Consider the following 17,161-nt stretch of genomic DNA (forward strand, 5'->3'; position numbering starts at 1 on the left):
GCTAGATATCGAGGCAAAGTGACTGTAACACTTTCTCCCCCGTCCGCTCGCTCGCGGTGTATCGGCGCCGCCACGTTACTGTGATTAGCGGAAAACTGTCAGCACGAACCTTAAACTGATTATACGCGTGTTTGGATAACTTAAAAAAGAACAATAGACTTGAATTGATTTTTTGGTTTGCGTCATAAACTTGTCATCGCAAAGACAAAGACTATATGATGGGTCTAATCGCTGGGAAAAATTAGGCCTATGTGACCGATATCATCGGAGAAAAATCAATAAGCCGAGAATGAAAAAGTGACAATCAAGTGCTAAATGACGTTTAAAGTGTTTGGAATAAAAAAAAGTCCATTAAAAAACATCTTGAATTGACATTAAAATCAGGATTTTGTCGGTTAGGATTGAAATGAACTAATTACCTAATTAAAGAATTTTAGTATTGTGTAACTCTGATAACTTGAAATAGTGTGCATCATTATATACAGTATAGCATTTTAAGTTCACATTAAAATCAGAATTTTATTAGCTACGATTGCAATTGACTAACTTATTACAGATTTTTTAGTACCGTATAACTCTGATACTTGGTCCAGTGTATGTATACAGATTTGTCTACCATGACATCCAACAATTTTTGCTTGGGTAATTTTAAGTTTTATGAACGCTAACGGAAACTGTAATTGCAATATACTGTGTGAACTGTTTGGGGCGGGTGGGGGTGTTGTTTTAGGAGCGAAGGCGTTTGTTCTTAAGCTAAAGAGTCGCTCTGTATTGTGGGTGTTGAAATTTACAGAAATTTATGTCCCTAGACCTAATATATTTCCGATGAAAATCCCGCCAAAAACTATTAAAAAACTGGATTTACAAATTATTTGATAAAGTTTTTCATTGTTTTTAAGCGTATACTCTCAAATTCGTGATGGAACTTTTTTCCGGTAAAGGAAAACTCCAAAAATGGAACTTTTATTTTCTGGTCCTTCGCAAATACGTAAACGACGTTTCTCTTGGTACCGTTATTATTACTTTCACTTATTTCCTTATCTATATTTATCTCAGAGGGTTCGAAAATATATATTGAGAAATCGGACCTTAATATAACAAATTGCCTAGTTCATCAAGGCGTGTTGTAAATTCAGGTACTTGCGATATTTCAGCTTTTCCTTCGTTATTAACATTTGAATGATTCTCAGTATAAATTAAGGAATAAAGAAGCAAAATATTAACTATAACGCGTATATAATTCATAAATGAATTTGTCGCTAAAAGATAAACTCCATTTGTCGCTTGTCTGGGCAGTATTGTCGACACCGGGAATAGTCGAGAGTAATTCCGCCAGCGCGATGGACTGAGACTATTGCTCGTAATGAGTGGTTACGCTCATAGTTCCTCATTTCGTGGTTGTCCTGTCATTTTTTGTCTTTATGAGAACAATTTGAATTTTTTCCTATATTCGCTTGGTAAGAATTGCTGATATCGCTTGATGTCGTTCTGGAATTTACAGATCAGACTGAGAAAACGTTTAGCAAATAAGCTTTATAGGCCTAATATTCCTCTAATTTGCAAAGCAAGCTTCCGCACATTAAAATTGCATCGTATAGGAATATGAAAATTAAATGGCAAATGAAGATAAATCGCCAAAAATTCCATTGGAAGGTCGCAAGCAATACTTTTATTCCAACGTAGGTCAAGTTCTACTTTCTGTCCATATATCAAATAGAAACTACTTTTTTTATCTCTAGGTCGCCGGTGCGACTCCAACGCTGTCTACCGGAGTCTACGTTTTGCCTATAGAAAGACCATTATTTCTCCAGAATAGTTTTAAATATTTCACTCTTTGTTTTTGTAATAAACGGGATATTGTCATTTACATTTTTAGCGACTAGATCATTTGTTTAAAACTGGGAGTAGTGACTGTTACCGAGACTTGCGATAGCGGTGCAACATAGTCTAAATAATCGAATTGGTCCCATGAGCACCGTCCACGGTAAATTTGAAATATAGAAACTAATTCTTTAAGTTTATCCGATGCATAGGCCTTGTCTAAATAAAGTTTATCAGATTATAATCATGATTTAAAGTTTTGCGGAAGCATTTAACGAGTGTGATTTGAATTTAAAGAAGAAAAAGATCGTTACAGTTCTCTCAGAGTTTTTAAAATACTGGAATTATGTCTAGACCTCAGTGCTTAAAGTTTGAATCAAATAATTGTAAACTGTCTGTAATCTTTAAGTACAAGTCAGTGGATGCGATCTGAAAATTACAAAAATTTCTCCAAAACATTCTCTTTTTTTATCATCGCCTTTCTTTGAATTCTTTAAACATGATTGTTGCAAAATTCAGATTTGAACATGAAAGGAGGAAAATTAAAACCTTTTATTTTAAGATTAACTATTTTATCTTTCTGAAGGAGAATTTTAGATTCATATAATGATTAGGACTGATTGATTGAAAACTGCATTTTGTATCATTCAGGCCGGTGCTCATAAGTCAAGAGAGAACATAATAGGCCTAGTATTTTTAAACCACAATGTGCCGTAGCATTTAGGCCTATTCCGTATTTGCCTAATGGTGATTCGGTTTGAATAATAATAATAATAATAATAATAATAATAATAATAATAATAATAATAATAATAATATCATCACCATCTTTGACCGGAAAACAAAAACACGGCTTTAGAATATTTACCGTAACCGTATTTTTCGTTTCTGGTCAAAGATGGTGTTATTATTATTATTATTATTATTATTATTATTATTATATTATTATTATTATTATTATTATTATTATTATTATTCAACCAGAGGCTCCATTAATATGAAATAGGCCTAAAATGCAGCGGTGTTATTTGGTTTAAGTCGGTAATAGACCGAGATTATCCATATGATTATTAATATTTAAAATCCCGGTTTACTAATAAAAATTTAACGGATAAAATAACTGTTTCTATAAAGAATTTGTTCTGTAAGTTAACGTATTCATTCAAAATTTTTATGTTGGCAGAACAACGCAATACAAAGATGGGTTTTTAGACGCATGTAAACCAAAGGTAATTGTTTGTTTTATAATTACGCACACCAATGCAGGAATTACGTTTGATTTCATTTGCGTAAATATTCCGACGATAAACATTAATCTTTCTTAGAATTAATGTAGTGTCCAAGAGTAAAATTATAAGTTTTAATAATTCAAACTTTCTCTGTATTTCAAAGTCAGCCATCTACACCCTTTTGTAATCCCATATTCACAAACTGTGCGTCCTCGCTATATAATGGCAATATAACAGCATATGATAATAATAATAATGATAATAATAATATATTTTAAATAAATATATTAAGTTAAAATTCCGCATTACCAATGTTGCATTTCATTGTTTTTTTAGAGATATTTTGATATCGTTATTAATTTTAGGCGGAGATACCTGTCGTTCCGTTTGACAGAAAAGGTCTTATACAAAATTTTAATTAGAAAAAGTAGATTTTTTCAATTTATCCGCCATTTTTTTTTATGATTGGGAAGAGCTTGTGTATACCAGTCATCTCCTTATATCTTTACAAAACTATTTAACCTATAAACTTATTCGTGTATGTAAGAATGTTAGAAAATGTTCCCATTATTTCGTCTGGGGCATTTTACTTGATCTGGCTCAGCATCTATATCGACAATATCACCTAAGTAATAATAATCACGTTACTATTGTTACATTGTTGTATCGTTATTAAATCATCTTTCAGGATATATATGATATATTTTTATATTTTATTTGTTGGTATACCGTCTTCTTTACAAAATACATTACCTATAAAGCATATTTTCTAAGGTTCAACAACATACATTACCCAGCAGCTACGCATCATTTTTTTTCTGGCAAAATCAGCACTACGCTGACGTATTTTTCTCTTGACAAAATACGACTCATTTTTTCCTGGCAAAATACACTATCTACTCTTGACAAAATACGGTATATATCTATATATCGCTTTGAAAAATACATTACCTTGATATATATATCTCTTGGAAAAATACATTACCCAGACATATTTCTCTTGGAAAATATATTACCTTGACACATATTTCTCCTTGAGAAATGCCTTACCCTGACATACATTTCTCCTGGGAAAATGCATTACTGTACATCACTTGGATAAATATATTACCCTAGCGTATATTACTCTTGGGAAAATACATTATCTTGACATATTTCTCTCTTGGAAAACTACAGAATACAACACGAACCTGACATACTTCACATTTGTATCTAAAATACAGCGTCGCCCAAACATATTTAACATCATGGAGAAACACATCACCCAAACATATTTTAAACATCGGCAAAATATTCCCACAGACACCTTCATTTTCGGCAAAGTATTCAACAGGACCCAAACACCACGGTCTAACATTTTAGCGCCAAGAAGCGGCGGCCAACCCAACCAGATCAATGGCCGTTTAAATCTGGAAGCCGGAGATTAAGACAATAGAAGGCAGCTACTGCGTAATTTACCGATTGAAATCGTGGAAATGGTTAAGCTAATTTTTAAACGTCCCCCTCCGGGATCGCGTGATGTTCGGATATGCCAATGAGTCTAGACTTCGCTGGAATGAAGATTCTTTTAGTTAAAGGCCTGCAGCTGGAAATAGGCAACTGCTGCTGATTATTTGACTGGTTCAGATTGTTTTAAATGGTGAAGCTAATTTTTTTAAAGCTCCTCTCCGGTATCGCGTGATGTCTATGCCAGTGAGTCTAGGCTTCGCTGGAATGACGGCTCTTTTAGTTATAGGTCTACAGTTGGCAATAGGCGACTGCTTCTGCTTATTGTACTGATTCAAATCATGAAAATGTGAAGCTAATTTTTTTTTTTACTTATCTCCCCGGTATCGCGTGATGTTCGGATACGCCAGTGAGTCCTCTTCCTTCTGGCCCCCGCTTCCTCTTCTTCCTCTTCTTTGTCTTCTCTTCTTCTTATTATTATTATTGTTGGAGCAAGAGTACGATCTCGGAAGCTTTGATCTTTACAATACAAGTACATTTTTGCTCGCTCGTCGGAAACTAAATAAACAGCCTTTCAAACTTCGCTAGATCCACAATCTTATTTCTAAAAGCAAAGAAGGTAAAAGATGAAAATCTCACACACATAATTCCGTAATATCTATATAGATTTTGACTACATTCTCTAACTACAATAATATTAAAGCACACAGTTTTCGTTAATAAATTTTCATCAAAGGAGGAAAATGGGATTATCATTTTTCACGCAAAGGGAAGGTGGAATGTTAATTAGGGGAGACTTTTAAAAAACACTCTTGAGCAGCTCGCTCCTTCCTTTTTGATAACGGCGGCCTGAAAAAATTATTAGTTTGGAGCCATTTTATACGGAGGCATCTTGACTTAAATCCTTCTCATCTTAATCAATTCAAAGTCTCCTTCACGTGTCGTGCATAAATTTTGAACTGTTTAATTACTGTAACAGGATTCACGATTGTGTGGCCGGAGTTCGCGCTTGATACTAAATGTTGAGAGCTGTGATTATGTGCGGTAGATATTTATCAATCCGTCATTTCGTGTATTTTTATGTAAATAAACGTAAATTGACATTTTTAACAAGCGATAGGAAAATTAATTAATTTATTTATTTATTTATTTATTTATTTTGGATAGTTCTTAAGTCCTGTAGACATTAACCAACTTTGATACTTCTAATGTCTTCCACAGACATATGTACTTTATAAATTGACTAGACCCATACTTAATTTATTTCTCCAGATATTTAGATTTATTGTTATTCCCATGAACAAAACGAAAACTCCTTGAAAAACCGCCATGCCAAAAAGTGTGACACAGCGCGCGTGTGACGATATATAAGTGAGATGTCGGTCTAGAAAAAGGCATGACAGTAAATCATATAATGTTCGTGTAGTCTCACCAGTGAGACAGATACGTTTATATACCCAACAAAACGTTCGAACAATAACAAGTGATTGTTACAATTTTATATTTAACAATAACAAGTGACTGTTACAATTTTACTTCCAAACTGGAAACATTTACGAGTAAAAAAAAAAGGTTGATAACGTGTGATGCTGTTTAGAAGACTGGTTGAAAAATAAGTGTAGTCCAAGATTCCCGTTACACCCTTTTGGGGGGGTGTGTGTGCGTGTGTGAGACCATCTTTTAAAGTGTAATTGTGCTGCACATTAGCTGTAGTGGCGTCTCCGTGGGCAGTGTGGGCGCAGGTGGGGGTGAGAATGCCGGTGTGGGCAGCTTCCACCGATTATCTCCATTTGGCTAACGCGGGTGCGTCTATAGCTGGTGTTATATTTTTGTTGTTGTATTATAAGTGTGTGTTATAAATTCCTCTTTTATTCATACAGTCGCATGCATATGTATATAATCTGTATATTTACTGTAAATGTACAGAGATTTAGGTTAGTTATATAATAGTTATCAAACCGCATAGGTCTTTTAACATCCAATTCACTATACCTCTGGAATAACTTACATCCAAAGGGAATTATAACTGGGTGTGTTATTCCCGAGGTATAGTGAGATGGATATTAAACGACATTTATGGCTAAATATCTAATATAAAAAAGGCAAGGTGTATGTGAGAAAATTCATTACTTATAAATGTTGATTAATTTTCTTCTGTGCGTGGTACTTGGCTGGTTAAAATGGTTATTTTGTTATTCCAACAATTTATCATATATGATTTTCATACACTTCGTTTCCTGCAGGATGGCGTTTTTTAAATCATTTATTTGCATTGTACATTACTTTCATTACCAGACCATCCGAATATTTTTACTACAACGATGCAGAGTTGCGTTATTCAGACCACTTTCCATTCAGCGCAGCGTTTTTGTGCTATAATTTTTACAATAACAGTGTGACGTAGACCTACCAAGCGTCATCATGAACTAATACCGATCGTACTTTATTATTATTATTATTATTATTATTATTATTATTATTATTATTATTATTATTATTATTATTATTTAACTAGACAACCAATTCACATTTCTAGAGGTACAAGGCCTTACTAACCGATAGGCATCCTTACCCAAAACAGGTGAATTCAGATGTGTATAAGGCGTGTATTATCGTATTCTGTGTGTTACAAGTTATAAATATTATCACACTCATTCAGTTCTGTCACACTAAAAGAACGCGTTATCAGAATTTATCACCGCATCCATTTTTGTAGAATGCTTAGGCCTAAGTATCCAAAAACAGTTGTTTTTATTTGCATGAAATTCTGCATGGTTATTCATTTTACATTCTTGCTGCATGGACACATTTCATGAGATAAGCTTCAGTAATCATTAATGATATTTTTAATAAATGGAAAAAGGTATTAAGAAATATTAATTGTATTCGAAGCAACTGTCATCTTATGAAGGCGGACAGATGCTTCAAAATCATTGAAAAAACGTCACAGAAACAAAGTCACAATAATCTTTCTTAGATAGTGACTCCCAAGGGTTTTAACCCGGTATGTATCCGCCTTTGCGGCGTGTTGGGGATTACCGTATAAACATAAACAAAAGACTGTGTTAACATCATAAAGATAATGACCCCCAAGAAATATTGTGAATTTTTAGGCTGTGACTTTACTACCGGCCACCATGAATTACTGTGACTTTTTTTTCATAGCATAAATTGTGACTTTTCCCTGTGACTTTATAACCGGCCACCATACGTTCACTTTGCGTTCTTCATAAGCATTCCGAATTCACTTTTATTTTCTTCTCTTCATTTTCTTGTCTTCTCCGAGTCTAGGTTTGATAGAGGCGATTGGTTGGGTGTAATATTAATCCCTACGTAAGCACATTAAAGATATCACTGAAGAATCCTTTGAATCGTAATTTTTATTATTTTTTAATTCGCTTTTTCGTCTCCCGTCTTTTTTTTTTCTTATATTCTGATGAATTACATTTTGCCTCCTAAAGAAACGCATGCTTATTTTAGTACTATTGTGTTGTGAATTACACCATTTTATAATCTTTTAATTGATGAAAAACATGGTAATATGCGGTATTTACAGTTTTCCGAAGTTTTACGCAATTTAAAAATAATTTCATCTAAATGACGCTGACACAGTATAGCGGACTGAAGGATGTCAATAACTTTGAATTTACAGAACGTAAAAATGTATTCTTACAGAAGAAAAAACTAAATATGAAAACTTGTAACAGAAGAAAATTATATAATTCTAAAGAGTACAGGACTTGAACAGAGTTTGTTCCAAAGTTATTTTCACACATCATATCCGAAAACACACCGTTATTAAAAAATATTCTCTCTCTCTCTCTCTCTCTCTCTCTCTCTCTCTCTCTCTCTCTCTCTCTCTCTCTCTCTCTCTCTCTCTCTCGTTTCAGACCATATCGATATCAGCCACCCCAGTATCTGTTCGTTATTAGCCTCTTAAACTGGAATTGGAATAAAAACTTTAGGCCGAAGGACAAGTGCTGGGATTTTAGGATCATTCAGCGCTGAAAATAATGTTGAAACAGTTGTTAGGAGATGTAAGAGAGTATGAACGGAGGTACAATAAAAAGAACGAAAGGGGTTGCAGCTAGGGACCGATGGACGCCGCAAAGAATCTTAAGTAATGGCTACAGTGCGCGGCATGAGGTACCCTGACACCACTACTCTCCTATGGGAACTAGCTTCTTAAAAACCTTGCGAGGAACCTCTTTACAGTAACTGTATAAACATCATGAAACCAGTAAAGTTCTTCTTCTTCTTCTCCATCCGTACAATACTGGTTTCTCAGTCCTCATTGTCTGGACGCCAAATCCATGCGATTAAGTTCACGTCTGATCTGATGTGAGCTGATGGAGGGAAGAGCCCTTTGATTTATTTACATCAGTCTATCGACTGCAGGGCAGGGCTGATTTATTGGGGCCGTTTGGTCCATCTCTCTCTCTCTCTCTCTCTCTCTCTCTCTCTCTCTCTCTCTCTCTCTAAAGAATTTACTCTCTCTCTCTCTCTCTCTCTCTCTCTCTCTCTCTCACACACACACACATTGCTGGTAAAGGCCCGGATTTTAACACGAAAAACCGAATGGGTCTGACTATTTGCTAAAGAATTTTACATTTCTCCGTCGTTGCGTGCATATCTCTCTCTCTCTCTCTCTCTCTCTCTCTCTCTCTCTCTCTCTCTCTCTCTCTCTCTCTCTCAAAGACACATTGCCGGTCAAAAATCTCTTCATTTTAACATGAAACTCAGAATGGGTCGGACGTTTTGGTTGTAAATTTTAAATTTTTTCACGTTTTCTCTCTCTGGTTGATCTAATGGCGAGCCTTATGTAAAACTATAAAAGATTTATGTTTTCGCTGGCCTTATACCAACCCACGCTCTCGCTCTCGGGCAGCCCGTAACGTATGTTTTTCACTTATCCTTTTCAGACATCATTGCCGTAGTAGAATTTATTCTATATACTCGTGAAAGCAGGATTTATTTTAGGGATAATCAGTACGTTATCTGTATGGCCTAGACCTACTCCAAACCAGTTCTCATGCTAAAGCACAATACAGAATATGTTTCACTTGCATTTTATGCTATATCTTTTTGTGTGCTTTAAATGAATACTCATGCGAGCATATGACCTACGTAATTGCTTTGAGGAGTCGGGAGGAACTTATAAGTGAGATGAACTAGGCCGAATGGTCCAGCGTCAAAACCCGATCCTTGAAAGTTAACGCTGTTTATATAGCGAAGAACCTCCATCATTATAAGATAAAATTAATGTTTCAGGAACGACCGTTATTTTTACTAATGTAATTTAGGCATTTCAGAAGCACTGTTGTCTTTGTCATTTTTAGAGGTTTGTGACAGAACTGGTTTTAAAACCGAGCATCCGGTATTTCATTTGAACTGTTTCCAGAGCTTTGGTTTCATAGAGTATCCGGTTGTGAAATTAGATCTTGACAGCTCTGGTTTCAGTGTGTAAATACTTTTCGATGCTGTAAATTATCTATGTGTAAATTGTGGAATACGCAAGAATTTTTCATAATAAGTTAATGAGTGTTAAGCTCGTCAAGATTATTTGTCCGTATAGAGAAATCGGAGTTACTATTTTTTTAAATTTATGTACAGAATATTAGTGCGCTTGAAATTTTTGTACATAGAATACTAGTTGCTTGAAATTCTTTTATAGAATACTAGTTGCTTGCAATTTCTGTATAAACATTAGTTGCTTGAAATTTATGTACAAAAAGTTTTTTTGAAATTTATGTACAAAAATTGCTTGAAATATGTATAGAATAATACTTGCTTGAAATTTATGTATAAGGATTAGTTGCTTGAAATTTATGTATAGAAATTGCTTGAAATTTATGTAACAATAATAGTTACTTGAAATCACAACAAATTATATTTCATGTTTACACTCCAGTAAGAGAGAGAGAGAGAGAGAGAGAGAGAGAGAGAAGAGAGAGAGAGAGAGAGAGAGAGAGTACCTGCAGAAATCTGTGAAAGAATTCAAAAGAAGGTAGTTGGAACCAAATGTGCACAATGTATGATGGGATTGTTGAGCCGACTCTCCTTTATGGAAATGAAATGTGGATGTTGATTTGACTGAAAGAAAAAAAAGGTTAATGCTGTTGATTTAAATTATTTCATAATATATGTGGTGTCACATTGTATGGGTAGGAAATAGGGAGAAACAAAGACAAAAAAATAATGGATAAATGTCTTGCAATGGTTTGGTCATGTGGAAAGAATAGAGAATGACAGGTGTGTAAAAATAGTGTATAATTTAGAAGCGTTAGGAGGGAGAGGGAGAGGAACTAGAAAGTTCTGGGAATATGGAATGAAAGATATGTTTGAAAGAAAGAGCCATAATTCAGAAAGCGTAAGAAGAGTATGCGCAGGAGAGGTAATAGCACCTTTGTGTAAGGGTGTTTGATGAGCTCCTAATGGGCCTTCTGCGTAGGTGAATACAACTAATGTTGTGGAAGATTTCTGTATAGCATAGACGGTTCATCCACCTCATAAGAGTTTGTGACTTTTGTAAATTTTTTTTGCCTCTGTAGCTAACCCCTGCTATGGGAAACCGCTTAATGTTAAAAAAATTCCTTGTGGATGAAAAAAAAAATTGTGCCAAAAACCAATTCCTACTTTGTAATTGACACCAACTTTGTTATGCCTCACAGCTTTGTGGAAATGTTAACTCTTCTGAAATTCTTGCCAGTAAAAGATACTTTATTTCTTTCAGTGGACCCGTATGAACTCCTGGGCCCAAGATCATCCCGACTGGCAGCACAAGGCTCAGGCCAGATCCAGCTGTGGCAGTTCCTCCTGGAATTGCTGTCAGATCCTGCCAACGCTGCAGTCATCACATGGGAGGGAACGGCAGGCGAATTCAAGATCCTCGATCCAGACGAAGTCGCCAGAAGGTGGGGGGAGAGGAAATCAAAGCCTAATATGAACTACGACAAGTTGTCTCGTGCCCTTAGGTAAGCTTCGGACTTTATTACTTGAAGTTAAGTATATATTAGTTTTACCAGACCACTGAGCTGATTAACAGCTCTCCTAGGGCTGGCCCAAAGGATTAGACTTATTTTATGTGGCTAAGAACCAATTGGTTACCTAGCAACGGGACCTACAGCTTATTGTGGAATCCGAACCACATTATTTCGAAAAATGAATTTCTATCACCAGAAATAAAATCTTATTACTTGAAAGGAAATGGAACTGGAATATAAAATTTCGGCCAAACGCCAAGCACTGGAAGCTATAGGTCATTCAGTGCTGAAAAGTGATGTCTGCCAGCACTACCTCCCTACAGGGATGACTTAAAGGAGTTTTTGATTTCCTCGGGACTTGGGTAGAAATGATGCAGTTTGTGGTGATGAAAATAAAGATTGTAAGCCATCTTTTAACAATACAGTAACTGCAACTCCTGATTATTTTTAAATAGCTGAACATTTCCATATTTCTTGATGAATGTATTCATTACCTTGTTCATATTCTTATCATTAGCTATCACTGACCTAATTCTGGCCTTGCTCCATCCACCCACTACCATACTTCCTGCCACTGCCTTTCTCTCGGGCTGAAATTCCCTCTGCCGGAGATTTCGAGATTCGTATACTGAGAATCTGGATTCCATCCAGCATTGTCCGCTATTGAACATTTTTAGCAAATGGAGAGGAAACTTTCATATCTGCTATTCTGACCAATGTGTAGCTTGTCTTTCTAATTAAAAGGATACATTCTCTGGCTCCCATCTCTCATCAATACAAAGATCCCTGATTCAGCTACTGGGTGTAGGCAGTGCTAGACCCTTGTAGTTCTGTATGTACTGTACAGTAAACCCAAGCTTCTAGCTGGGAAATGTCATAACATTTCTTGAGATCATTAATCAAATATAGCACTCATGAACTTCAGCAAATGCTCTATAGAAATGAAATTGACACAAGCCAAAAACAACCAATCTTCAAAAGAAAAATAAGAAACACGCAAAATATGAAAAAGATAAAACAATAATGTATCTGGTGTACAGAATAAAGATTTCCTTCTTGAAAAGCTATTAATGCATCTTGCATAACTGCAAATCCTATCAAAGCAATGGATGAATCTACTGGTCCCCCTAGTATATGAATGCTACGAAATTTAGGCTCTAAAATCAAGCACTAGGGCACAGTCATTCAGTCTTCCCAAGCATATGCAGGTAACCGAAATCTATAGACCTTTCAGGTGACAAACATTTGCCTGTACAGTGTACTGTACAGTGAACTGCAAGAGGTCTCCTCGAAGCTGTTTCATAAAAAATTTTATTTGAAAGAACGGGGTCTGTTAAAAGCCAAATTCTTACTAAATGTTTATTTGTTTTGGGATGACTACACAGCATACATAATTTCAGAAGGGACTGTAATTTTTGCATAAATACTGGAAGTGGTTCATAATGGCTTAAAGGTATATTTGTTAGTTTTAAGTAAATGGAAAAATGTGAAGCCATATTCTACAGTACATATACTTCCCTTTAGTTTTCAATAATTATTTATAACAACAATACTGTATATGTGTACATGTTACAGTTTGCTAAGGCTTAAAAAAATTAGAGGTAAAAGGTAAAATACACCTAATTTTCACCACATAAGGGGTGGGGGTTGTTTGTGTTTAGTGCCTGCAGTGTGCCTCACATAGCACAGCAATGGACTCCTGCAGCATCCACTTTTTACGTTTTATTTTCTCTCTGCTCCAATTTCCATTCTCCCATTTCTGCCATCCAACATATTCAACTCTAATTTTCCCTCCTAATTTCTACTAAGCTAGATCCTTTGATAATAAATTTGATTATTTCCAGATATACAGTAGTAGGAGGACAAAAAAATTATGGGAAAAGTAGATACTCTGAATTAGGCAAATATGATTGATGTGTTTGTCATGTAACAATCAAAATTTTGCAACAGAAAAGCCAGATATGCATTTGCTCCAGAAATAATGCAGTTCTAGTTAACGACTTAACATCAAAATCCCATAGTTTGGAGATTTGTGTGTTCATATACCTGTGAACTTTTTTCCAAAGGACTCTTTGTTCCTAGTATTCCATGGATAATTTTTTCATTTTCAAGGTTCCTAGGTTCAACCAAATGCGGTGTGTAATGTTTTAATGACTGGGGCTTTACCAATCTTCTTCAAGAAGACTCTGCCAACCTCTTCAGATACTGCACTCTCAATTGGTCCCTCTGTCATATCAGCATTCTCTATTTTATATTCACTGTCTCCTATTAACTACAGTAGTTTTATCATCAGAAGCCCAGCAGTTTCTTTCCATTGTGTTCATTTATTTATATCATTTTTTATTTCAGATATTACTATGACAAAAACATCATGACAAAGGTTCACGGAAAACGCTACGCATACAAGTTCGACTTCCGAGGTTTGGACCAGGTGCGACAACAACAGAGCGCTGAAGCTCAGAGATACCCGCCAGACCTCAGTTTCCTCACGAGTTACTCGCACTTGCTGGGTGGTTCTTCCCCGCTTGCAAGCAGTTCCTTCACGTCCTCAGCATCCCACCCTCCACCACCCTTATTGTCACCACCGCCTTACTGGGCAGCAGTATCATCTGTGTCGTCAGCAGCCGCTCTCGCTACGTCATCGCCGTTGGCGACTTCGTCGCCGCTGGCTACTTCCTCGCCGCTGGCTACATCGCCGCCCCTGGCACTCCACGCGGCACCTTTAGTCTCGCCTCTCAGCTCTCCACCTCCCGATGCCTCTCCAGCAACCACATCGAGCTCAAGAGTACTTCCTCACTATCCGTACACATCGTGAATCCAAAGAAATTGTCAGATTGCAACGATACCTACATTAGGTTAGGGTGAATTCTGCATTCTTTTGCGAATCATAGTATTATTAGATGTACAGTAGGTAAAAGAAAATGAATTATAAGGAGAAGCATCGTACATCGGTTGTCAGTTACATTCGATGCATTGCAAATTCATATTCTAACAACAGGATTCATGCACAGCCAAATATCATTTTCTTGGCATGAAATATGGACTTTTTAAAGGAAATGCACATGGTATTTTGGTCATAAAAATATCTCTTCTGTGAAACGAAGGCTTAAATATAATATGGAGTAAATTGAGGAAAGTGCTGACTAAAATTAAGTAGTCAATTGGAAAAGTTCCTAAATATTGTATGTAATTACTGGAAACAATGGAAGGTTAGTTTTCTTCTCTTCTCCATGCACAATTTTCCCATGTTCTACTTTAAGTGCCAAAGCTACAGCCGTGAACCACTAAGTTTTGCACAAAATCAATGTGCCCATCTAGTCGTAACTTTTTTTGTCGTTACTTGTATCAGTACCCATGTTTTTTAGGGTTTTGTATTTATGCCACAAACTGTTAGATATCTTCCAAAGACTAACATGTACAGAAGCCATTTAAAACACTCAGTCAACAAATGACACGATTTCTCAGCCCAGATGTTTGGATGCGAGAGGCTTTTTTTTTTTTTTGTGATCTGATATCCTAGGGAGAACTAAAGCGTAGGCCCGAGTGATGCTGAAACTTTTTTTTTTCTTCTTGATAGAAGTTAACCTTGTAGATAAATGTTCCTATACCCTCCCCTGTGATGACTCAGCATCATCAAGTGCTGTAGACCGATATGATAGTATTTTGACTTAATCAAAAGAACCCAGGTTATGAAACATATCAAGTGACATTCCATTATCACCCCTGTAAGTATTTTCTCATTTTAAAACTACATTTTTCCCGTCTATTTTATTATTTTTTACTTCTGCGTAATTTAATTCCAATGTAAACTTTGGACAACATGACATTCATCACAAATGAAAACCTGATATCATTAGTTATGGTATTAGTGCATGTATGACATGCTTTTTAATATATGGTATTTTTCTTTCTCCAGATTCTTTGTAAAAAAACAGGAAAAGTAATAAATTTGCTTACATATAAAAATCTTTACATACCGTACTTATATATTTGTCATCCCTTTTCTAAACTTGTGGTTATTTACCTTCCCTTTATAGAAATGAAAAAGTCTTGGAACAGAGATACAGCAAGTGTAACCTTCGACCATTTGCCCATAATTCATCAGAAAACAGGAACAAGGAAACCTGTATGACTGAAGAATGCCCCATCTGTGAACTAAGAAACCAGTTTACCTAGTCTGAGGGACCTGAAAAAGCAAGCATCTTTCAAAGTTGTTTGAAACATCTTTGAGAAAGATGTTTCAAATATTCACAACAGGTCTAACCCTCAGTTCTGGTGTTTTTCAAACCTATGGATGCAGAAAAGAGGAACATAGAAACTTCTATGACTGAAGAATGCCCCCTCTGTTCACTACAAAATCAGTTCAACATACTCGAGGGACTAGGTATGGCAGATAACACAAGTTTATTGAGAGACGTTTTAAACATTGACCACAGGAATACACCACAGTTACTAGTGTTGTTCGCACACTTTCAGATGCAGAGAGAAGTACTTCTCACATTCCAAATATACACCACAACCACTGAGATGACTACATTCATCCACCAAATCTTCCAGGTGCTGTACATCTCTCTCACCTGACTCAAATTCCAGACTGCTGAGGGCTAGAAATTCCTCTTCTGCAGACCACCTCGAAGATACTGTGGTGCCACTAACAAAGATCTCCAGCCCTTGAATGGTACTTCCATGAAAACCCAGGTTTCATGAAGACAAAATGAAGGTGCATCGGTCATTAGTGTGCTCTGATGTTAACCAGTTTTGAGACAGCTGTATTTTTAGAGACACCATTCTGCCTTTGCCATTCACAGTTGCCAAAGAAAGGATTTGCTGTCACTGACCCCATCAGCAAAGTGACAGCACAGATGGAAAATCCAGCAAAACATCATCCTAAAGTTTCTTCTCAGATGACAGGTTCAATTAATAGTTACTTACAGTCAGGCAATCAAAACTTGTGTGAGCCTTAACCCTACAAGAATAAACTCAAGAATAACCCAAGAGTCTGTGGACAGCCCTGATTTAAGGGCCCTCCATAAAAGGGCTGTCCCCTTTCACACATACCACAAGTATTCCCTGGATTGTAAATAAATCATATTTTGAAAACTGGCAGTTTTAGGATCCGGAAGAACCACAAAGTCCACTTTCAGCTGACTTCCTTATCAACTTGACTTTCTCTGTTGGACAGGCTTGGCAAGAAGCCGTAAGTTAATCATAGAACTCCAGCCTCTTGGAGCCTCAGGTACAACAGAATCCTGTTTTAGCAGTCCAGCAAGACATTTTAAATCTCCTCAATGCCTAACTTCTGCAGCATGGAAATTTTGCTTGCCAAAGCTTCAAGCCTTTCCGAATCATCTTAGTAAATGTAGTTCATTTTCAAAAGGGATTCAAAGTTTGGTTTCTCAACCTGGACCATCAATCACAATGTCTGCAAGGTAAAAGATCTGTTTTTCATGTGAACGAACGACCCATTAGAACACAGCCAACACATTCCATTTAAATCATCTAGAACCACTAGATGGATGTACCATTTGGCTGGCTCTAAGGCGTCTAGGGCCAAAATGGACATTTGGTGCCATATTTAAAAATAATGAAATGATAGCAAGTTAGACGAGTACAGTAGTATGAACTGTGGAAATTTACAATTATATAATGAATATATCAAAACCTTTCAGTGTTTAAAACAAA

At 36.1% G+C, this 17,161-nt stretch overlaps 1 protein-coding gene across 1 annotated transcript in view; it reads left to right on the forward strand.

Moving 5' to 3' along the window:
* The window catches only part of LOC136840013 (uncharacterized), a 96,083-nt gene extending 80,638 nt beyond the window's left edge, over nt 1–15,445 (forward strand). Inside the window, exons 4-5 of the mRNA XM_067106296.1 lie at nt 11,230–11,470; nt 13,829–15,445. Of these exons, the coding sequence (XP_066962397.1) occupies nt 11,230–11,470; nt 13,829–14,294 (707 nt within the window). The 3' untranslated portion in view covers nt 14,295–15,445. The remainder of the gene's footprint in view (nt 1–11,229; nt 11,471–13,828) is intronic.
* The last annotated feature ends 1,716 nt before the right edge of the window (nt 15,446–17,161 follow it).

This window comes from Macrobrachium rosenbergii, chromosome 7 (assembly GCF_040412425.1).
Source record: "Macrobrachium rosenbergii isolate ZJJX-2024 chromosome 7, ASM4041242v1, whole genome shotgun sequence".
NCBI lineage: Eukaryota > Metazoa > Arthropoda > Malacostraca > Decapoda > Palaemonidae > Macrobrachium > Macrobrachium rosenbergii.